General features: G+C 40.9%; 1 protein-coding gene across 1 annotated transcript in view; it reads right to left on the bottom strand.

Annotated features, from left to right (window-relative positions):
- cdk19 (cyclin dependent kinase 19) overlaps positions 1–24,180 on the bottom strand; it is a 65,592-nt gene that overhangs the window by 5,748 nt on the left and 35,664 nt on the right. Inside the window, exons 5-12 of the mRNA XM_086189695.1 lie at positions 10,956–11,013; positions 9,084–9,215; positions 8,383–8,526; positions 7,676–7,745; positions 7,501–7,573; positions 4,131–4,228; positions 3,900–3,978; positions 1,555–1,800 (exon numbers count right to left, since the gene is read on the bottom strand). Coding sequence (XP_086045821.1) covers positions 1,555–1,800; positions 3,900–3,978; positions 4,131–4,228; positions 7,501–7,573; positions 7,676–7,745; positions 8,383–8,526; positions 9,084–9,215; positions 10,956–11,013 — 900 coding nt within the window. The remainder of the gene's footprint in view (positions 1–1,554; positions 1,801–3,899; positions 3,979–4,130; positions 4,229–7,500; positions 7,574–7,675; positions 7,746–8,382; positions 8,527–9,083; positions 9,216–10,955; positions 11,014–24,180) is intronic.

Below are 24,180 nucleotides of genomic sequence, written 5' to 3'. Positions count from 1 at the left end.
TTACATGTCCCTACACATGACAGGAATGCAGTTCACATCTGTTGCAGAGAGGAAATACATCAGTAGACACAGCTGCAGGGAAGGAGCGTAAATATTGGAAAGTAAAAGATATTTCTGACCTTGTCAGTCTGAAATCCGTCAACGATATTTTGACTAATGTTTATTCAGTCCATAATGCCCCAAATCAGTGGATTTCAGCTAATTCCTTAATCAACTAAATGTTTCAGCACTTAAGCACAACGTATGGGTGAATTGTGGGTATCAAAAGGGAACAGAGACACATACTGTACTGAAATCAGTTTCTGTATCTGTCAGTCGTGTTAAGCCGGTAATGGAATGTGACCTCTACAGGCGCCCAGGGGGAGCGTGTTGATGTGGGCAGGGTGCACAATCTTGGAATTCCATACAGAAACAACAACAGAATGGACACAAATTCTGGGCCGCCACATGAATGTACTGCGTTCTGTTTGCCTGATATCACACAGAACTGGCAAATCATTACACAGGCTGACATAACCGCCAACCTCTACAGTAGTAAAACATCCACATATCACACAAGGATATTTTTCCCCACTGCATGACTTCTTGGTGACTCTCGAAGTCAGAAAATACCAGCCATAGACTACTAGCTAATAAACACCAACTGCTAACTACAGCAAATATGTCCAAAACCTACTTTTGCACACCGTCAAACATCCTACAAACCACGTCTTCTTTATCAAGCCATGTGCTAAATAATCCAACGACAAAAGAGAACCAGATCCCATCGAGAAACCCTAAGGGGCTGTTTTTAGCTCGAATCAAAGAACTTCTGGATTATTGAGAACATGGCTGGACAAAGACCAGTTGGATTATACTGACTTGGATTATATTGGATGATGTGTTTGGATGTTGGTAAAAGGACGTTTTGGACAGTTTGGCTGTTGTTGGTTGTCAGTAACCGACTGCGTCAAGCAGATAACATGGCCCGTGTTTTCTGAATTCTGGAGTCACTAAGAATTTATCACAGGGTGAGTACTTGAAAGACATATTATACTTTATGGGTGAAGTAATTCTTTCAGAGTGGATCAGAACAAATTAAAACCGAGAAAGAATGGCATCCCTTTCTCCCAACATGACACCATCCATAACAGGCAAACTTTTGCTTTGTTCACTCAGCTGTAGACTCAATGTCACCACTGACTTATCTGAACAATCTGAAACTTTTCCACTATAAAGATGAGCCTGACACGCTTTAGTGGTCAACTGAACTTGAGCTGCTACACACTGCATCTGCTGCACAGACCTGGATGGAAAGGTAGAGGAAGAGACCAACCGCTCCTAACCTTACAGAAGGATGTCAGTCCTGAAGAAACAGCTCTGCTAGAAATGGTTCAGCAAGTTGAAGCTATGAGCTCTATTTCATAAAAGTATAAGACACGCACAGTATTTATTTAATCAGTTAACTGGACGTATTTTTATAGGATTTGATGAAGAATTAAAATATCACCAGCGACTAACCTCTTTCCCCATCTTCCCCTCCAGACAGCTGATGTACTGCCAAATCCTACTAACCTGGTACTCTGACTGGAGCACCCCGGTGCCCGAGGCTGCGCCGGAAGGTCCGATCCGAGGTTTCTTGTTGGGGGGTCCCTGGTCCTGGCCATGTTGTAAGCCCCCACCAGTGGTGGCTCCTGTCGCTCCGGTGGTGCCATTGGTTTGGGCTGAGCTCTGCTGGGAGGGGGCCTGCTGGGCTGCAGTCTGCTGCTGGTTCTGAGCCTGAGTCTGGCCTGTTGTCTGCTGGTGCTGCTGCGTCTGGTTCTGCAAACAGGCAACAGAAACTTAAGAGAAGTGCCTATGCCTCTGGCTGTACAGATTGATGGAGGGCTGATCTGATATACACACCAAAAAAAAGAACATATTTGTGTGCATGAAATCAGTTCTGTTACTTTCATCTAATACTCTTTTTTTTAAGTGGCATTTGGTCTATTTTTATTTATGTATTTTTCCGTTTCCGTGACCCAATTTCCTACAGAGATGACAAAAAGCCATGTGTCTCAACAGAACACCAGTGTAACAGTGAATTAAACATTATAACAAAGAACAACTGAACACAGGAGATGAAAAGACAGAACATCAACATCAAAATAACTTATTTTAGGGATACACCCATACAGTAAATGTAGCCGAATACATCCGTCAACATACTAAATCCACCTGTTGAGGGGGTTGAGGCCTTTCCCAGCTGTCATTGGGAGAGAGGCAGTCTGACCCTGGACAGGTCACCAGTCCGTGTACAGTAGAGGCAGAAAACCATTCACCCTCTAATTCTCTCATAGAGACAATCTGGAATCTCCAGTTAGGCTAACGTTTGTGTATTCGGTGTGTGTGAGTAAGCTGGAGAGAACCCACGCAGACATGGGAAGAGCAAGCAAATGCCACACGTCCATTACCTTTTTGCTAAGAGGTGACAGTGCTAATCATTGCACCACCGTAATACACGCATTTAAAATAACTATTTGGTCAATCACCAATACCAATATTTTGTTTCAGTTATTATTTATTGGGGCAGCATGGCACGGATGTGGAGTGGGCATCTAGCAAACAAATGGTCACCAGTTTGATCCTCACTTGCCCCGTGCTTAAGGGTCCTGTAGCAAAATACTGAAACCCTAATTGCTCCTGATGAGCAGGTTGGCACTGTGGGTGGCAGCCTCCACCATCAGTGTGTGTGTGTGTGTGTGTGTGTGTGTGAGAGTGTGAGTGAATGAGCTAACATTGTAAAGTGCTTTCAGTACTGCTAAAGTAGAAAGGCGCTATACAAAAATTAGTCCATTTTTTATGTCAAGGCAATCAAGGAAATTTTCTTCATAAAAAACCCCAAAAAACCAGCAGCAATCTGTTAGACAGTAAATCAACCCTTTATTACACGATTAGTGATGGGGAGAAATTCAATCATATAAGATAACTTCTTCAAAAGCCCCTTTAACCTAGGACACGACAAACTACTCAATGAGCTGGTGTAGCACCGTGAGTGTACAAGCACAAAGTTAACAAGACACACCATCTGACTTCGTTAACGTTTCCGTATACCAGTCAGTCATGCATATGAGTCAGTATTAATTCGATTTTTTCCCTATCGCTAATTTCTTTTAAATAACATGTTTCCTGTTGATTGGTTTGATGTGATCATTCCTGAGCCACCTCATACAAGAAGGTAGCAAAATGTCACAGTTAGCGACGGTTGGCTAACTTTGATGCACTGGTGGGAGCAGTTCAACTGGTGTGACTCAGGTTATGCAACAAGTGTTGCTTTCTGAACAGTCACATGGCGCTACCATTCACCGACTCCACAAGGTTCCAGCTTCAAGGTGGAGTGTTCCTTTTGAGTGATATTTTGAATATTCATACTACACGTCTAGAAGACAGCTTCGGATAAATCAAGCTGCAATTTATTCCCAAAACATTAACACAGGTTATGAAATAATCTGCGTGAATGAGTAAGTAAAGCGCAACTTCAGGAAAGAAGAAAACATTTAGTAAAATAAATAAATCAGCAAATTCAAGCCAAAAATGCACAGCATGAAGTAAATTCTTCATTTATCAATGTAAAAGTCATCAAACAATCTTCCTTCCTTAATGATTATTTAAGTTTTATGGCATTAATAAAGTCATAAGTCAGTCGTTTAAAAATCACACAACTTTGCAATGTGAATTCCTTTCGATTCACAAATGTGTCACACTCTTTATACAGTGATTTCTGAGGAAATCTGATGGATGAACTGTATCTTTTTAATCTCAAGGAATATTTTAATGCCACTGTGAATTAATCGTCCCCTAGGATAACTTATAAAATATGCTCTGCTGCAGCCAGGTGACCAAAATATTTTCAAGCTATTTTCTGAAAAATTAACCTTTACCTTTTCTGTTTTCTCCTCTGGCTCGTCTTCATTAAGGAACTCTCGTTTGGGGTAGGGGATCTGGCAACCGGCAAACACACTGGAAGACAGAGACACATTTCTGCATTAAAGTACAGGATAAAAACATGAAAACTGGTTCTAATATGAGGAGTAAACTCCTAATACTTCAAAAAGTACATCGCCACTGCAGCCTGTTTTTTGTGTCATGAATCCAGACAAAGCAAAGCTCACTCAGTGGTTGGTAATGGGTCCTCCAGGAAGTACGGGTCCTGCAGCGCTTGCTCTGATGTGATTCTTTTGGTGGGGTCCATGGTGAGGAGTTTCTGGAGCTGAACACGGAGGAGAAGCAGTGACAGGACAGCGTTATTTTATTGGTTTAACTCCAGTTTCATACACAGAAACAAAGCTCGGAGATAAAAATGCAGATTTTCAGCTTTAAGGGTGTTTGTGTTCATGTCAGTACCCTAAGAACCACAATTTCTTTTGATAATGTGTTTAATGTGGCTATTAAGACCTATTTTATATCTTAAACGGGAATTAGCAATGCCTGTGGTGGCTCTGTGGTTGATGACCTGACAGTGAGCAGCTGTGCAGTTCTCAGCTCTTTTGGATAAAATGTCCAGGTAATACTCCCTCATGAGGTGAAAACAAAACTAAAGGAGAGCCAATATTGGACTTGGATGTGTAAATATATACATTTGCCTTTAGGTTCAACATGACAATGTGGGTGTATAACCCTGAGGCTGTTTGTGGGGGAGATGTCACTGCTTTTAGTTTTAAGCTCTTGTGCTGGTCATTTCAGAACGAGCTCTACCTCATGTTTGTCCAGAAGAACCTGGGCTGTCCAGCTCTTCCATAGTCAGATGTGATAACCCATTCAAAATTTTGATATTGGTTTTTATAACGAGGCAAAACAAGATGGAATCTTTTAAAGTTGGGATGTTTTTGTATGTAGAGTACCAAAAAATGCTGGCAGTAGAGATATTTAATCATAATAGTGATGAAGCGATTGTGTCGAATCAGAAGCATGATGGTGAGATTCTTTCGCAATTACAAAAAAACATACACTTACTGCCAAATGAAAATAAGTGCAACTGTTTTATTCACTCAAGTCTTGTAACAAACTCACTGGATCAAGACATTTGGCGTTGCTATTCCTTAAGCAAAGGCCTCATACATTTTAAAGTGTCTTGAGTGGATGGCGCTTAATGGAATTTTAACAGAGACACTGATCCGGTCACTTTGTGATCCGGTCACTTTGTGATCTGGTCACTTTGTGATCTGGTCACTTCAAACTACTTAGTGAGGTGGTCTCAGTGGTGTAAATGCTATGTGTCAGGAAAACATCATAAACGCAGCACCTGGTGGTTGTTTTGGTGCACTAAAATAGGACACTGCCTCAAAACTATATCAGCGGTGTGAATATGAGTAAACTGTTGGTTTCTTGTTGTTGGTTGCAATCTGAATAAATAAAGTAATAAGGAAATGATGACATGAAAACATGCTTTGTGTTTACGTTGTTACCATGTAACGCTGACACATTAGCAGCAGGGTTGTGAGTAATAATGCAAAACAGAATACAATGCAGGTTTTAAATGTCAAAAGATTGGTCACCATCTTTGAGCTGTTGAGTAATTCAGTGCTGACATCATCATCTTTGGGAGCACCTATTTGAATTCTCAACATTCATACTGTAGTGAGCATATTTCAGTCCATTGTTTCCTCTCCCTTGCAAGCATGTGCTCACATTAATCCTGACCTGGCCTGAGCGTGCTAACATCATCACGAGGCAGTGCACCAGAGCCTGACATGTATAACGCAGGTTCTACGATCTCCTAACTCCCACTGTACCAAAGGTGACAAGTTTTCACCCAGAACTGCAGGTTCACTACTTTGTTTAACATACATTGAGTATCAGGTGAAAGACAAGCAGAACATACAAATATTCTCAAGCTCTTATCGTGGCGCAACAATGCTCGTCCCTGTATTTTAGGAATCATTGCGGCTGAATATTTGGTAAAAAAAACGAATGGAGTTCTTTCGTTTTTTTCATCTGAGCTGCCAGATTCTGTCTTGTCCACTTTCTCCTGCACATGTAACTGCTAAAGCACCTCTAACAGCTACGTCTGAGCACTAATGAAACAAACAGGACCTACTTGGGTGCCTTTACACTAATCGCCCGAATTTCAATACAATCTGAGACACCGTCGTAGTTTGAGAATTAATATCTGAGTACCATCAAGGTTCACACAACACAAATTCCTGTCTTATCCATTGTGGTTTACACGCCCCATGACGCGGGACAAAATCATTCACCAGGAGGAATCCCCTGTAAACCTGTGTGTTCTCAAAGAGAGACGTGAGAATTGTCACGGGATGTAACACACTGCCAGGTGAGAAACGGGATCTTAGTTTCCATCAATGGAAGTCTCAGAACAGGTAAGTCTAGTTATCAAGCACATTGCTGAACTTGCCATGTAGAAGGACTGATGGTTACAGCTGCACACATGTTCACGAAGCGCAGCCTCTTCTTGAAAGTGTTCACCATTTTTAGACACGCAGCATCCTCAAAGTTGGAGAATGATTACAACACTGGGTCACCTGCTGATCCAGCTATCTAATTCACTAGAATCACATCTTTGAATAATATACCAATAACGTACCTCTGATCTGAAGCTTTTGTTAGCCAGCTCAATAAATTGCTGTCAAGTGAAATTGTACAGTGTGAACTGATGAAGTCTGAGATGATGAGCCTCCCCTTAAACAAAGCTTGCCCCCCCTTCCATTATTTACAGTTTTTTTTCTAGATTCCTATAGGAGGATCATTATTAAGTTATTAGTCGAATAGGTTGTCAACTACTTAGCCAAGCTAGCATAAGATTACTGTTGTACATAACTTGAGAGTGCACTATGAGTACATGATTATGAAAAAATATTTTTTTCTGTAATATGCTTGTCAATATTGGAGACAAGAATAATTTTTACATATAATGGTATTTAAAAAACACAATAAGCCTTTTGCTATTATTTCTCTTTCCTGTCGTTTAAAAATTACAGACTGCCAAATTGCAATTTGCATTAAATTTTGATCTATTTTATAGTGCTGGAGTTCAGCAAACATATGAAAATGTTCTGTCCTGAGTCCTCGCTTAGTTTGAAAAGCAGATAACACAGCAAAATTCCACAACAAGTGTATCCCTTAACCATGTATTAAACCAAATCATCAACATTTAGGTTGTTCCACATGATGTCCTTTAGATAACTAATATTCTTACACCTCCATCCACTGTGGCTTCCCTTAAAGGGTCTGAAAACTGAATCTTAAAGGGATAACAAGAACTCTACAAGCTGACTATGGCTCACTGCAATTTCTTCCCAAATGTGCACAAAGCAGATATAAGTGAGCCTCAGTTTGCTTACACATACAGGAGCACTACTCCACTGAGCCTCAATGTTGCTTTTGTCCAACTTTCCAGAGGATTGTATTGTTCTGAGCATGAAGTCTGCCAATCAAAAGAATCTGAACTATAAAATTGTGTGTGTGTGTGTGTGTGTGTGTGTGTGTGTGTGTGTGTGTGTGCGTGCGTGCGTGCGGACGTACCAACAGGAAAACTTTGCTGTCTGGTTTGACTTTATGCTTTTCCATGTATTTGATCAAGCTGCTGTTTGCATACCTGTTCAATAATGAAAAAGGACACAATTTAAAGAGTGTTTGAGATTTTATTTGATATAGATCATCAGATTTTGAGTCTCTGATCACCACAACATTCACTCACGTCGTCCTCCTGAAGTCCTTCTGCAGCGTGGGGTACTCTGGCATCTTCCTGATGTCTTCCCAGTCTTTATCTGTGCAATAAAAAAGCTTTTAACTCCTGGATGTTTGTGTGTGTGTGTGTGTGTGTGTGTGTGCGCCCAGACAATGTGCTTGATTGAGTGTTGCAGAGCGAAGGCTGATGATCAGAGGGAGATTGGTGTTATAAATATGAATGTGCAGTCCAAGTGGCTGGTCACATGCAGCATTAAAACCTTGGGGAAGGTTTGTAAAGGTTGCAGAATCAAATATGTGGCTCAGCAAATTCTGGCTGAGGACACAAAATGATGGTGAACTTGAGTCTAAACACACTGTATGCAAACATGATTGTGTTTGAGGGGGAGACTCTACTTTCAAGTACAATTGTGACACAGTGGCATAAGAGGCCATGTGCATCAGATGACATCACAACGGCGTAAACTTGTGCAATGGCTACAGATAACAGCAGTTGACAACATCATCCACCAATAAAGTAGTCAACAAAAACATCAAGCATGTCAATGTTTGGCTAATGTTTGTCCTCCAAGCTTCCCTGCTCACTCCTTTTATTGAAACATGTCTTGATTACTGAATTCTTTAGAATATGAACACATTCATTAAAGCAAACTCTGAATCAAAACAGCAAGTCCTTAGCAGATAGTCTGTGTGTTGTTGTGTGTATTTCGCCCAAACCTGCAGGGAAACCCATGACACTGAATATCCTGTCCAGCTGGTCATGATGGAAGGGGTTACTGGTCTTGATGTCTTCCTGACGACAGTGAAAGATGGGCTCTGACGTTAGCAGCTCTGCAAAGATGCAGCCAATCGCCCAGATATCTACACACACACAGACACAGACACAGACACACACACACACACACACCAAGTTGGGATGGTTTTTAGGCTTGAAAATGTATCACTGTCTTATTAGCTTCACGCAGTAAGCAGAGCTGAATGTTGATCTTCAGTGTTAATCATTTTGGCTCTATATCATGTCAATGAAAGTTTTATTCTCTTCCTCTTGGGGAAATATACCTTCCTGGAAAGTCAGACAATTTAAGTGAATATAAGAATCTGGGTTATATGGCCACAAAACTTTGAACTGACGAGGGTTTAAACACCATGTCAGTAATTCTATCTGACCTGATTTCTCCTCAAAAACAAAGCAGAGGTTTGAGGCAGTTGTTAAGAAGTATGAAATTCGACAACAATATGACTGATCTGTTGACTCATATTCCCAGAAAAATAATCAGAGATATTTTCCCCTCCTTCTTACACATCCTCTGTTCTTGTGCAGCCTTGAATATACAACTGAGATAAGAACTGAATGTGCAAAAAACATAAACTCCCTGCGGCTTGTGACAATCTATGTCGATAGATAGCTTCGAACTTACCAATAGCTTTGGTGTAGTGCCGGGCCCCCAGTAGCAGCTCAGGAGCCCTGTACCAGAACGTCACCACCACGGGGTCGAGGTCTGCCAGGGGCTTGAGGGGAGAGTTGAAGAGTCTTGCGAAACCCATGTCAGCTGCAAGAGATTGGGTGAGCAGATAGAGAGGTTAGCAAAGAAAGATATGTTATTATCAAAGGGTGATATAAGAAGAGTGCAGGCTGACCCCCTGCTCCAGGGGTATCTTAACTCACCACAAATACGACATGTTTGTGAAAGTGGAAGTTTCAAGTCAAAAGACCGGTTGGAGAAAACGATTCACACCAAAAGTAACAAAAAAAAACAACAAAAAAAAACTAAAAAGGCAGAACTAATCTTTAAATGGTTTGAGTAGAGTTTGTTGGATTTGGTGGAATACATCACTTGTATATATTGGAAGGTGTATATATATAAAAAAAGGAACTAGTTATAAGTAAGAACTAGTAGAAAGAAGTAATAAATGTAAGTAGAAGTACTTACATGTGCTTCATTTGCTTACTTACTTTTTTGTTTCTGTTGACCATTTAGTTTTACTATTACTACACAAGCACCTGAACTTTCCACTCATTACTTTCTACTCATACTTAAAAAAAACAGGTTTTAGTTTTGATGCTAGACTGAAAAAAATTACATAAAAGCTGTACAAGAGAACCAGATAAGTGTTTTAAATCAACCTCAACCTGTTGATTCACCTCTCTTGAACTTCCAATGATGTAATGAACAGTAATACTCTCCTGGAGCAGGACTCCACAGCTCACAGGGTCACTCAGGACAGTGAGCTCCTCACTAGTAGGGGTCTACTTTCACTGAAACAATAACTGAGCACTATTAGTGCCTGCAGGGCATTCAAAAATAGACTCCAGCAGTGCACCGTTACCCTTCAATAGTCCTCAGGCCAGCTGCCTTATGTAACTGAGCTCCCTGTCTGTGGTTCACATGGCCCACTCTCCACTACTAACCCAGGCGTGGATGGACCTGTTATAACTGAATCAACATCTGATCTTAATGGACAATTTTAATTTATTACAGACAGACTCTTGTCCTCAGCATGTCCTCACAGCTGGTCCACAGCCTCACATCCACAAGAGCACACATTTAGGTCAGCAATTCTGATTGTAAACCATTTCCAGCTTGTTCCTCTCTAAAATTTAAACAACCCAAAACTCAGCCTGTACGTGACCCATAAGCACCTCCACCACGACTGGACAGTGTTCTTCTCTGCTCTCAGTATAGCTCCCCCTGCTGGCCGGGACCCGGAAGAGCAAGAAAAACAAGCTCCGTCACTTCGTAACTCTATAACTTGTACAATAAGACAGGAAAGCTGAGCAAAGTGTCCGACTAACTATGCTGTCATTCAACCCCACTAGCAAATATGCACCTAGTAATTACTGAACAATCCCAAAGCTCTCATTTTTATCAAAAACTCTTTTAAAACAAGAGTAGTTGTGTCTCACTTAAAAACCCAAGATGATTTCCAGTTTGCTCCTAATAATTCAATCTTCTGCCTCTGTTAATATCTTTAAAACCTTTTAAAAGACCCCTTTCTTTCCTTTAGTCATTTGTTAACCACCTTTATTTTTTACATTCTACTTCCTGTTTGTGGTTTAATCCAGATAATTTATGCTTTATTAGATGATCCACTTATTTTTTGTCTGTGTCTTGATCAATCGTCAGTCTAGTAATCGGCTCTAACCAACGTGCTCCAAACAAATAAACCTGACTACTTCACAATCGAAGGATTCACCTCATGTAATCACCGTTTCACAGACTGTAATGTGTATAATCTACTCATGTGATTCAGTCATGCAGTTTGTTCTAACATTCTCAAAATCACCTCACCAATTTTAACTCTTCCTCGTTCAGGTCCTTCGCCCATCACCAGGATGTTAGCTGGCTTCTGCAGAAGACAAACAGATAAAATGTTAGATGTGAGTGAACATTCACAGCTCACTGTCAATGCTTCCAGTACATCAATCGTTGGGGATATCACTTCGAGAAATACACTCATTTTCGTCTCTAAAATGGAAGTTAAAGTAAGGGATGTGGGTGCTCAGTGGCCTGGATTGGCTGCCCTGATGGTTATTGAACCACACCAACAACCACATGAGCATGCCAATCATCCATTTTGCCAGAGTGCTCTACAAACACTCACTGGATTCAATGATGGCCTACAAAGCAGCTTTAAAGCCGTTGAATAAACTGAAAGGTCAACACTGACTGTGTAAAGTAATAGTAAAAAGTTATTACCATACAAAGTAGTTTTGGCGAACGTGAGCAAGTGTGACCTGTTTACAGCAGCATTCAGTGAGGGTCATATTTATGGCCTCTTTAACAGTGTGAGTCCAATGTCTACTCGCCTGTTAGTCTCTCCCCCCTACATATGAACCTATTCACATATACACGTGCTCATGGTCTCAGTTCTCTTAAAAACACAGGCAAGGTGGAATGCACATCAATAAACATGAGCCATATTTAGCCATGCACGCTAATGTCCATGTGCCATCCCTCACCTTCCCCTCAATTGCCTTAATTTGATCCTGCTTAGCAAGTTTAAAATGTAATGTTAAAGTCCAATTATTCAATGGCTGTATGAACATCCAGGAAAACGCATAGAAAAATCATTTTTTTCTTAAGTCACTTAACTCGTTTCCACCAAAGTTTACTTTGAGTCTCCAGTAGCGCTGCAGGATTCTGGATAAAATCTGAATCCCCATTTTTGTCTCATCATAATTCTCACACGGTTCTAAATTTAAAAAAAACAAAACAAGAACTAACTAAAACACAACATGACATGTCACAACATTTTACCTGAATGTGACTTAATAACATAACCCAACAATATCAGTCAGGCACTTTTGTAGTGGTTCGCATTTGCATTTACTTCATGTAAAATTAAAGACTGATATGCCAATGAGGAAGTTCTATTGTATATTGCAATTATAACATATTGCTAATGTTTTATTGCCAAAATCACTTTATTTTGATAGATGACGGCATTTTTAATCTCCTTATACCTTTAGGGACTTGAAGGATATTGTGATGTGTTGCAGGGTGTTTGCATTATTAACGTTTGTGCAGTCCGGCAGGAATTTGATTTTTAATGAACTGATGTTTATCCTTAACATCTAACTTAAAACTATGGTGACATTTCCGATTGTTATCAAGATTTGACATTCTGACTTGCGGTGTTGCAATGATCCTAAAGTATGGCTTGTAAATTATGACCTAAAGAAGTTCCTCATTTTGCCCTCGCAACAGGCATTTTCTTCGGTGCTGCTTGTTATAATTGTGAAGCCCTGTGGCCCGCAGACAGTAAAACAATGATTCAAAAGGCTCCAAATAAGTGTTTGTATTGTTATGAGAGTTCTCCACAGCACACATTAATTTGATCCACTGCTACAGTAAGAAACATAAAGCAGTATTAACAGACCAGGCTCCCACCTAAGAAGTGTTTTTGTGGTTTTAATTGGGAAGGAAATTAGGAAATGACATTAGGAACTCAGGTTGAGAGCACCAAGTAGGTAGAGAAGACTTCTTGTTCTTTACATCAAACAGCAGCTACGCTTGCCTACATGATTATGGATGCTAATTACTGTCTTTTTTTCTCTTGTTTTAATATCAAACAAACAGATGGAAGATATCACGAGGTCTGTGTTTTTGAGCGAGTCCACTTAAATACCAAGTTGTCTCCCCTCCGTCTGTTTAATTGTTGGGGGGGGGGGGGGGGGCAGATCTGCCCAGCTAACCCATCTTGTTGCTATAGAAACGGCACTAATGATGAGATCTGGTATTCACACCCACAACACGACACGCCGTCATTGGCAAACACAAAGGGAAGCGTCTCTTAAAAGTCTCAAGGAGTTCAGGCTCACCAGAGCCACTTTCAAATTCTTAACAGACCTAACTTCATTATTATGCTCAGGCTGGAAAAGAATGGTAATTGTCTGAAAACCTGTTTCTAGTTAATGTTCTATCACATACATGAGTGTCACTTAAAAATGCTAAATAAGCAGGCAATACAGCTGCTGAGGAAGTTATTGTCACACAAGCAACAAAATTGGCAGGAATTCAATTGTAAATGTTGAAAGATGAGGGAAAAAAATGCAGCCTAACAGGTCAGAGAACAGTGGCAAAACATAAAATGCTCATGTTAATGTAAAAATGAAGCAAAATGCACAAGAATGACTATTTTCATAGAAAAATTGAGTCTTATTATTGTGTTAACTCAGAAAAATGTTTCATAAGAGGATCAAGAGCTAAGGAAATAACACTTTTTATTCACACTAAAGTCTGGTAAACCCAGTTCCTCTATCACAAAATCTGCCACGTATTTGTCTCGAAAACTAGGCCAGTTAAGAGGCCAGAGGCTCATTTTTACAAGTTGATAAACAGGCTGCCCTAAAACCAAAAAATTCCCACCAATAGGGTTAAATCTTTGTTTCAAGATAATGAACACTTATGAATGCACAAAGGAAATGGTGCACTTTGACTGCAAAAACAAATTTAGGCATTCCAAAAAGCCCTGCATTACATCGACCTGATCCACCAGCAGCTACTGCAGGACTGAATCTAGATCAGTAGATTATGTTGATGAGGGAATTTGTTTAAATCTACCTGACATAGAAAAAAAGGTGCTTGTCTGATGATCATTTAAAGGTTTTAGAAGTATCTGAAACACCCCCCTTCCCAAACATTTTCTAGTATTAAGGCACACAGAGCAGCATCTTCAGCATTAATTGGTCACTTTTTTAAAAGTGACAATAGGGTGGAGGTGCAAACTACTACAAAATTACTGGTAAAAGTTTGTTTTTTGTTGGCACCAATATCTTGCCTTCGAGGCTTCACAAAGACCTGTGAAAGAGTTACCGGACAGAGGTGATGGAGGCAGTAGGAAGCGGCTCTGCTTCTCTTTAAATATGGTCACAACTCACCAACTCACTTCAAGAATCTTCAACTTCCTCACTTAACTGGTTACTCCTGAACTCCACCCATATTTGTTTAATTAGGTTTGGACCAGCCCTTCACACCACGTACACACTTCCTTCACTGCAGTAAAAGTAGAAATACCAAGAAAAAAAATAGTATTCTGATAGAGGTTTCCATTCAAAATGCTACTTCAAAAGAGATGTAAGTAATTATGACTTTAATAGTACAAATTCTGCATGGTGTTTGTGTATTCCAGTGCTTTGGGGTGTTGAGTAATAGATCCATGGACCTCTACAGGTTGTGTTAAAGTTATGTGTCTTTCAGTTGTGTTTCTCTGACTGTTAAAGTTAGCAGCTTTCAAATTTAACATCAACTAGCAGGGTAAAAGGTAGAAGAATTCCTTTGAATTACAAACACTGACAATTTCAAATACTTAAGTAAAGTACAGATACCTCAACACTGTTCTTAAGTACAGCACTTACAGTGGGTTCGGAAAGTATTCAGACCCCTTTAATTTTTCACATTTTGTTATGTTGCAGCTTGATGCTAAAATCATTTAAATTCATTTTTTCCCGCATCAATCTGCACTCAATACCCCACAATGACAAAGTGAAACCAGAATTTTAGAAATGTTTGCAAATTTATTAAAAATTAAAAACTGAAATATCACATTTTCATCAGTATTCAGACCCTTTGTTATGACACATTAAATTCACATCAGATGCCTTCCATTTCTCTTGATCATCTTTGAGATGTTTCTACACCTTAATTGGGGTCCACCTGTGGTAAATTCAAGTGATCAGACATGATTTGGAAAGGCACACACCTGTCTATATAAGGTCTCACAGCTGACCATGTAGATCAGAGCAAAAACCAAGTCATGAGGTCAAAGGAACTGCCTGCAGAGCTCAGAGACAGGATTGTGTCGAGGCACAGATGTGGGGAAGGCTACAAAAAAATGTCTGCTGCATTGAAGGTTCCCAAGAGCACAGTGGCCTCCATAATTCTTAAATGAAAGAAGTTTGGAACAACCAGGACTATTCCTAGAGCTGGCTGCCCAGCCTAACTGAGCAATCAGGGAGAAGGGCCTTGTTAAGAGAGGTGACCAAGAACCCGATGGTCACTCTGGCTGAGCTCCTGAGATCCTGAGTGGAGATGGAAGAAACTTCCAGAGGGACAACCATCACTGTATCACTCCACCAATTTGGGCTTAATGGCAGAGTGGCAAGACAGAAGCCTCTCCTCAGTAAAAGACACAGGAAAGCCTGCTTGGAGTTTACAAGAAAGCACCTAAAGGACTCTCAGACCATGAGAAACCAGATTCTCTTGTCTGATGAAACCAAGCTTGAACAGTTTGGCCTTAATTCTAAGTGTCATGTCTGGAGGAAACCAGGCGCAGCTCATCACCTGCCACATACCATCCCAACGTTGAAGCATGGTGGTGGCAGCATCATGCTGTGGGGGTGTTTTTCTGCAGCAGGGACTGGGAGACTGGTCAGGGTTGAGGGAAAGCTGAACAGAGCAAAGTACAGAGACATACTTAATGAAAACCTGATCCAGAGTGGTCAGGACCTCAGACTGGGCCGACGATTCACCCTCCAACAGGACAATGACCCAAAGCACACAGCCAAGACACTGAGGAGTGGCTTAGGGACAAGTCTGTGAATGTACTTGAGTGGCCCAGCCAGAGCCCTGACTTGAACCCAATTGAACATCTCTGGAGAGACCTGAAAATGACTGTCTACCAACATGTCTCCAAGCAACCTGACAGAGTTTAGGAGAATCTGTAGAGAAGAATAGCAGATAATCTCCAAATCCAGGTGTGCAAGTCTTGTCATCTCATACCAAAGAAGACTGGAGGCTGTAATCGCTGCCAAAGGTGCTTCAACTCAGTCCTGAGTAAAGGGTCTGAATACTGATGAGAATGTGATATTTCAGATTTTCATTTTTTATAAATCTGCAAACATTTCTAAAATTCTGGTTTCACATTGTCATTATGGGGTATTGAGTGCAGATTGCCGAGGGAAAAAATGAATTTAAATGATTTTAGCATGAAGCTGCAACATAACAAAATGTGAAAAAGTGGAGGGGTCTGAACACTTTCCAAACCCACTGTATGTTGGTGGCCCACTGCTACTAAACATGACACCGTTTGATGAGTAAAACCCTTCAGGAATGTTTCTATGAGTGTGCAATCAGCATTAGTTGTTCAGTAACAACAGGAATGGAGTTGTGAGTCAATAACTCCTGCATATACACACACATTCAGATGTCAATCATTTATTGTACACTACAGGCCAAAAGTCTGGAAGCAAGGCCAATACAGGCCCATACAGGATAATAAAACCCAGAAAGTGAAAGTCTCAGTCAAAGTTTAGCAGCTGGACCATGTTGGTCAAGTTTTTGTAAATCTGCCCAAGTTGTCACAGTGGTGCTAAGAGCACTTATAATGATCATTACTAGATCTGAATTTATTTTTTGTAGTTGTTTCAGAAATAAGCGGTTTGATGTTAACGTGTACAAGCTTTGAATCGTCACGGTGCGACAAATAACTACTTGTCTTATTCATTGGACTACCTCATAAAAAAGGGCAGCATGGCTCAGTGGTGGAATGGCCGTCTAGCAACTGAAGGGTCGCAGAATAGAAAAAGGATGGATGAATGGATGGATACTTCATAAAATGACAACAACATCATCACTGCTACATACAGGTGCTACGCGAAGTCCTGAAGGAGCACATCCAGCTAAAGCTTGTCCAGAGAAATGCTATGGTGATGTAAGGCTTGGGCTACGTGCACCAATTGCTTTCAGTTTAATTTATGATTGGGACTCTTTTCTAAAATTGGACACTCATGTTTTTGTTGTTCATTTAAAGAATCCCATCCAAGCTCTGCTCACAAATAGATGGAGTCCAAATTGACATTTTTTAAAAAGTGTTTTACTAATACGTGCATGTATATCTGCTTATGAGAATACTAAATTTTTATACTTAAGACTGTCTATAACAAAGTAAATACTAAACCTTCTAGTAAATTCCCATACATTCCCAGATATTTCCATGGAGAGTGTCTAACTGAATACTCCTGGAAATTTGTAACACTATTGTAGGCTAATGCTGTGGCTTAATTCCATCACATGCATAGGTTAAAGGTTAAAATGAATACTTGAAGCATGTAAGCCAACATATAATATCCTCCCCACCTGTCCCCCAGTAGCCAACCCTCTTTACAGCAGTATCAGTATCTTTCCTATGACTGTGGGGAGGAGCTTGAAATAGTATAAATACATGTAGGTTATTTTTCATTCACTGAAACAATTGATGACCTTCAGGATTCTCCCCACAGCAGTGGCTATTGGTACAGTCCGACGAGGTACATGCCTTTTGCTTTGGTCCGCAGAGTTGCTAAATCAGCATCTTGACTTTGCTAGCCACCCAGGATCACAGATTCAGCACTAGCTAGTGGTTGTTACGTAACCCCGCTGGGAGCGTATAGGACTGGGGGGGCTTGTAGAGGCACACCAAGCACCTCTAGAGTGGTCGGTGGTGGGTGGGACAGAGAGAGACCAACGGTAGGACAAGTGGGGGATGGGCACTATGCAGTGGTGCAATGCAAAGCACATGGCTCATTCAAGCTATGCAGAGATGCATGCTACATACCAGCAGACACACTTAAGTTATATAACAGCAAGAGCACTGAAGCCATGAGAGATGTGCTGTTGGGAACACCTTTCCTCACAGTCTAGCAGAAAACAGAATGGGATTACATGTCTCTCACATGCATTGACAACATAAATAATTGAGTTGTAGCTTTGAGCTATATGTTTAAGATATAGGAAGCCTTGGGGGAACTTCAAATAAGGCAGCCATATATCCACTAGAAAGCCCAGCCTCAATTTTGATTAGTTTTCCCTGACAGAGAGCCAGTCACCTGCACAAAGACGATAATCTGGCCAACAGTGATAAAGAAATGAGAATTGCGATAGCACTGTGGCAACAATGGCAGGAAGCCTTGGCAGTGAGACAGCAAATAACAGCGATGCAATACATCAGCATAGAGTCAAATAGAGTTGGACAATGGAGAATTTCATCCAGATGCCATAAAAATAATTCTAAAAAGCCGGAAGAGTTGGTGCACAACAAAGAATCTTGTGACCTTCAAGATTCAAAACAACCTCACAGCTGCTCAGAGGAATCATAAAGGGGAGGTGGCTTCCTCTTCTTCTTAGTGGTGGGAATTCTTTATGTTCTCAGATCTTCGACAAGTTTTAAACAAAACTAAACTGTTGCTGTTCTCCCTTCTCAGACTAAGTTCTTGCTTTTTTAACCACAGACCACAGGAATGTCATAGTAGGGAAAGAACAGGTGTCAATAAGAGCTGCTGCAGTTTCAGGGTCCTGCTATTACTGTCACACTGTCATGGTTTACACTGACACAAGAGGACCATTGTTAATTTCATCAGTACCAGTGGTGATTTCCTACCATGACAGGTTAAATGTCAGCTTTTAAAGTGACTTTTTCTATCTGTTACCTTGGGGACAAAGAGGGGGTTGACTACGGTACTTCTTTTATAATCCCATGGCACTTTCCGCAGCTGCTTCATTATAAAACTCAAAAGTACTGAAAGAACCCCAGCTTTCTCACTGGTCAGCACCGCAGATGCACACATGAACAACCATCTAACAGAAAAAAAAAAGAAAAAAGAAAAAAAAGAGGAAAGGCCAGTTTTTCATTTCAAAACAGAATTTTAAGGTGCATCACCCATCTCGAACGACCTGGATGACCTTACATTAACTCCCCATCTGAACTAACAGAATCCCTCAAAGCAAAGTCAACAAAAAAAGCAAAGCCATTCTTGGCAAGAATACATGCATCTGCGATGAATTCTAAAGTAAAAGAAGAGTTTAGATGATGACACTGGTAGAGATAATAACATTTCATGCCTGCATGGATTATACCAAATCACTGGAGAGAGACTGAGTGTGAAGAAGCAAGCTTCCTGATCCCTACAGATTTACATAATGTGATGTCCAGCCATCCCATGGCCATCTAGGATTGCCTAGTATTACATAAGAGTGGACACTTGGAGCCGCTCTGCCCTCCGACTTCTGAACCCAAGTTGTCCTCTGAGAGGTGTACTCAGAGAAAATAAGCAACATCTTTCGGTCACACTCTAACTTCTGTTATTCATTCTCTCTGCAGTGTTATCTGTGAACAGCCTCTTCGTGTTAGTGGAAGCGATCAAATTTTAAAAAATTCCCACATAATCTGCTGTATTTTGCATTTTGTTTTCTCCTCAACAAAGGCACAAATGTTCATCACAAGTGCCAGATGCAGATAGAGATAAAGGCAAGGAACCCACATGTACAGATAGACTGAGGAAGACTGCAATAAGATACAAGACAGATTGAGAAGTTTGCTCCACTTTTGCTTTTTCATCACACGCATGACAGATTTGGTGCTCCTATGGATACACATGAAGTCATATTGAACCAGATCTGATTTGAACCAAGGCTGAATGAACATAGTCCTTGTATTTGTGCACTTGGATGACAACATGTAAATCAATATCGGTCAACTAAGCTGTCTTTGTTTTAATTCCAAGAACACTTGTGGGAACGTACTGGAATAGAAGAAATCAAGTGTGACAGTGAACCAAACAGGAAGCACTTGGTGAGTTGGGCTGTGAGGTGATGTTACCAACAAGACCAACACACATTACATTAAAGGGATTAATTTTAGCTGATAAAACTAAACTAAACTAAAACACATAATATATCAAGTGTCAATAGTGAGCAATACATGTCTCTCGGGAGTGTTCCACCCAACAATAATGAGTCAGTGCAATGTGAGGGAGATACAGGCCGCACATAAAGAAACTGGCCTTAAGGTACACAAGCCCACACCAGCCAAAACCAGCTGTCAGCAATGTCACTCTTCCAGTCACTACAAAAGCTGAGAAGCATTGAGCATGAGAGCTTTTTAAAAGTAGTAATAGGCAATGGTAATGAGGGTGCTCTTTGGTAGAGGGATTTATAAAACTTGAAAACGGGAAAAACAACCAAGGCACTCCACTTTTTTTCCACTTGGTAGTCAAGTGTCTAGTTGTTTTGCTTATTTCTTAAGACCCTGAGTGAGAGTTGGAACGTAAACAAACAAGCAAATTGGGAGTTTCCCCTTCAGCTCATTCTCGGAAGTAAGCATTTACTTGTTTCTAAGAATAGGGTCTTCAAACAGCTTCAGCCAACTCTGGAGCGACGAAAATGACAACGAAACCAAGGTCCAGGTAATTGAGTTGATGAATAAGGCTAGTTAATTAGCCTTTATACGGTTTTCATTGTTCAGTGAATGAGCTTAAGTGTTCACACATAAACTCACATTGAAAAGATGCAGCTTTACACAAGATGGAGTGCTGTAGAAAGGAATTTATTCGCTGCTTGCATGAACTGATTATTTGACAGACTAACTAGAAAAATCACTGTGCATTTGATTTGTAATAAAACAGAATGGTTGGAGCAGTGTAGATTCATACCAGTATCCTGCAAAATAGAGGTTCACCTCATTTCCTGATATCTATTTAAGAAATCGTGCTGCCATTTTTTTCTACTCTACTAAAGAAACAAATGCAACTTCTACTGTTTTCATTAGTTCCAAGATTCTCTACTCTCTAATGAGTGTAGCTTGTAAGCTGACAGATAACACATGGAGGAGATGAATGCATCTGTATCATAATACTTCAATACTAACGCTGTAATTCAAAAACAGCAAATGTTTCTTTGTGTGAAATAACTTAAGTGTGTGAAATTCCTTTTTTTGTAGCTTGTAGTGTAATTTGCTATTTTTAACACAAGTGGGATGAATATATATCCATCCATATATCCAATTAAAATGTTACTTGTCTTTACCATTAGAATGTTTGTGCAATTGACGGTTTTACAAACTACCATCTATGATAAAAAGGAAAAATAAAAATAAAATGAAAGGCCTACTTTTTGCTGACGGTCACCATTTACTTGAACAAACCATCCTGAAATCAGCAAGCAACGTAATGTAATTAATAAAATATCCCTTACTATGATGTGAGTGTTTTAAATTCTGGAATACATGTCAACTCCTAAATATGAACAAGTCCACCCAGTGCTACGACTTAAGTTAACAACACTGACTTAAAAATGAACACATATCCTGAACAAATGCAACATTTCTGGTTGGATGCTCGTCATTCTACCTCTTAACAGTAAAGATGCAACACACAATGAAAGTGCCTGTGGTCTGGCTCCAGCCTGACTCTACGCTACGGAGAATCAAATCTCCCTCGGACTAAAGAACTGTGGGAAAACTGAGATGGAGAGAATCTCACAGGAACCAGCAGCGTGTTGTATCCAGGTTAAAGACTCGATAAGGGTCACACGACATTCAAAGTACAGGACCTTCTGCTCCTCAGCCACTACAATCACACTCTTCCATACAATCGAAATCCTATAAATAAACCACAGCGAGACGAAACAAAAACCTGCACTGAAATAACATAATTGTTGTTTAGTTGCTGATTAGAACAGCTCTGTGGCTGTGGAATACTTACAAACTGTTGACATTGCAACAGAATTAAACAAACACATTGAATATCAGTTTTTGATAAAGACTATTATTACTAAAATGTTATCATTAATATTTACAGGCAATGATTTGTTTAAATAATGAGGCTTAATTATTACATTCTCTTAGTTTGTTTTGAGAGAGTGAGTGAGTCCCCATTGTTGGATAACGCATGTGTGAGGAAATCAGCTAAGCAATTCACACTCCAGAGCTGAAGGTGGGGCTAGAATGCTGGATGCTAATGCTACTGATGCCCTATAGGTAGGTCATCAACATCGTGGTGTTTGTACACCACAGCTAATATTTTGTCCACTCCAGATAATTCTGAGCTAGCGGTAGATTTCAGGATGATTTGGTGACCTGGGCTGTTGTTGATGGGGAACGTGGTTGCTGATTCTCCAGTGAAGAGAAGTTGGAAGCAGATATAGAAAGCTAGCAGTCATCGCTAACCAAGGCTGTGGCCAGACTGGTGTTGAGAAAGAGCCTTGTTTCAGTCTTTACCCAGACGAATCATGTTTAGGTTTATCACTGTTTTAGCGAATTGAAAGAGTCATCCAGTTAAAACAACCACAGTTGAAACAAATCAAGCACTGCACTTTAACTTATTCTAAAGGTTTAATAAAACAGTCCCTTTTGCCATTATGACCATCATTTCACAGTCTTTGTTTCATAGCGTGAAAACGTTCCTCTCCATAATAACCAAGTGGTTGACCAGCTACTTCACAAGAAACAACTATATTGACACCAGCTGCCAGAAGGCTGGTGTTCCAGGATTCCCAGGGTGTGTGGAACATTCAACAATGATAGTAGCAATGGGAGCAAATCCAGAGGGCAAGGAGAGAGAAGAGAGACCTGTATGTCCTGTGGCTGGACTACTCTGCTTTGGATTTCTTCCATATCCCAGACTGCATTGAAGACCTGGTGGCAAAGTACTTTGCACTGACCACTCCCACATAGGTTTATAAGCTGGAGTTTCCACACTCTTCACTAGAACTGAAGAAGCCTCTCGGATGAGAGGTGAAACGTCTTCAAGATAAACTTACGTCCAGTTGACCAGATTTTACTTCGCTTCGATCTACTTTGCAGATCTGCAGACTTCACCACTGGCTGGCAGCAGCTTGAAGTGGGCATTGCAATGAGATGCTCAAACTCTCCTATCCTGTTCATCGTAGCCTTCGAGATCATCCTCATTGGGGCAACGATGATGTCCAGAGGAATGAAGCTGCCATCTAGTCAAAGAATACTGCCACTGAGAGGCTACATGGATGACATCACCACCATCCTCCAGACAGCAGCATGCACAGCAAGACTACTGAAGAGGATCGACGAGCTCATAGACTGGGCAAGGATGAAGATCAAGCCAGCCAAGTCGCAAAGCCTGTCTCTCAGGAAAGGGGTCTGACACGATCATACCATCTTCACTGATCAAGACGTCTCATCCGTAGCCTTGGGCAATCCGACACAGCAGAGCTCTCTGACGAGCAAATGGGAGAGGCGGTGAGAAAGCAGCTTGCAAATGGCCTGAACAGGATCCCTCAGAGTCAGCTCCCCGGCAAGTACAAAGTATGGTGAGATCAGCTCATACTCTATCATCGGGTGCTGTGACTGCTGAAGCTCAAAGAGGTCTCTTCCTCAGTGGCAAGCAAGCTAGATGGGCTGGCGAACTCCTTCATCAGGAAGTGGCTGGGGTTACCAAAGAGTTTCTCTGATGTGGGCCTCTTCGGACAGAGCACACCCCAACTGCCACTTCACTCCATCAGCCTGGGATACAAACAGGAAAAGGCTAGGATGGAGCCGAGAGAGTCTTCAGACCACTTGTTCAGGGCAGCAGGCATCCAAGTACAAACAGGAAGAAGGTGGAGAGCCGAAGAAGAAGTAAACCAGGCAATTCGCATACTGAAGCACCGCGAAGTGGTCGGCAAAGTTCAGCTGAGCCTCACAGATTTTGGCTGGACCGAGACCCCCCTTTTCTAGTCAAAGGCCCTCCAAGCAGTAGAGGAATGGCATGTATGGTGACAGAAGTGGCAAGGACTGAGAAGGAACGCTACACCATCAAAGCAGTATCTCCTGGCTGGCGGGGAGGGTGTCATCATGGGGAGGCATTATGGACAGACCAATGGCATGGCCCGGCCTGTGGAAGACCCCACAGTGCTTCAAAGTCCAGCAGGTTGACCATCAAACTTGTATTTCAACTTGCTCAAGGTATACTGATCATGCCACAAACTCACATCACGCTGTTAACGTGTATGTATAAGTATCAGTATACATCTTTAAATCTAAGTCCATCCCTTCACAGCTACCCTTTGATTTACTGATATATTCAAAGTGATCAATGCTGTCACTGCAAGCTACAGGCTTAAAGTTCTAGTTACGCATATGCAGCAATATCTGTGTAATATCATTCATTAACACGTGTTCCAGCTGGCACATATCTATTCAAGCATTAACTAGGCTAGAATAGTTTTGTTTGTTTATCTCTTCCAAGTGTCCTGTGCCTGAAAGTGCGTGATGACACCACAAATGGCTTCTAGGAAACTTTACCAT

This window comes from Aulostomus chinensis, chromosome 20 (assembly GCF_037954235.1).
Source record: "Aulostomus chinensis isolate RoL2024-O1b breed Wild chromosome 20, RoL_Achi_v1.0, whole genome shotgun sequence".
Taxonomy (NCBI): Eukaryota; Metazoa; Chordata; class Actinopteri; order Syngnathiformes; family Aulostomidae; genus Aulostomus; species Aulostomus chinensis.
Note: the sequence above shows the minus strand (reverse complement) of the source record. Positions and strands in the feature narration are given on the sequence as shown.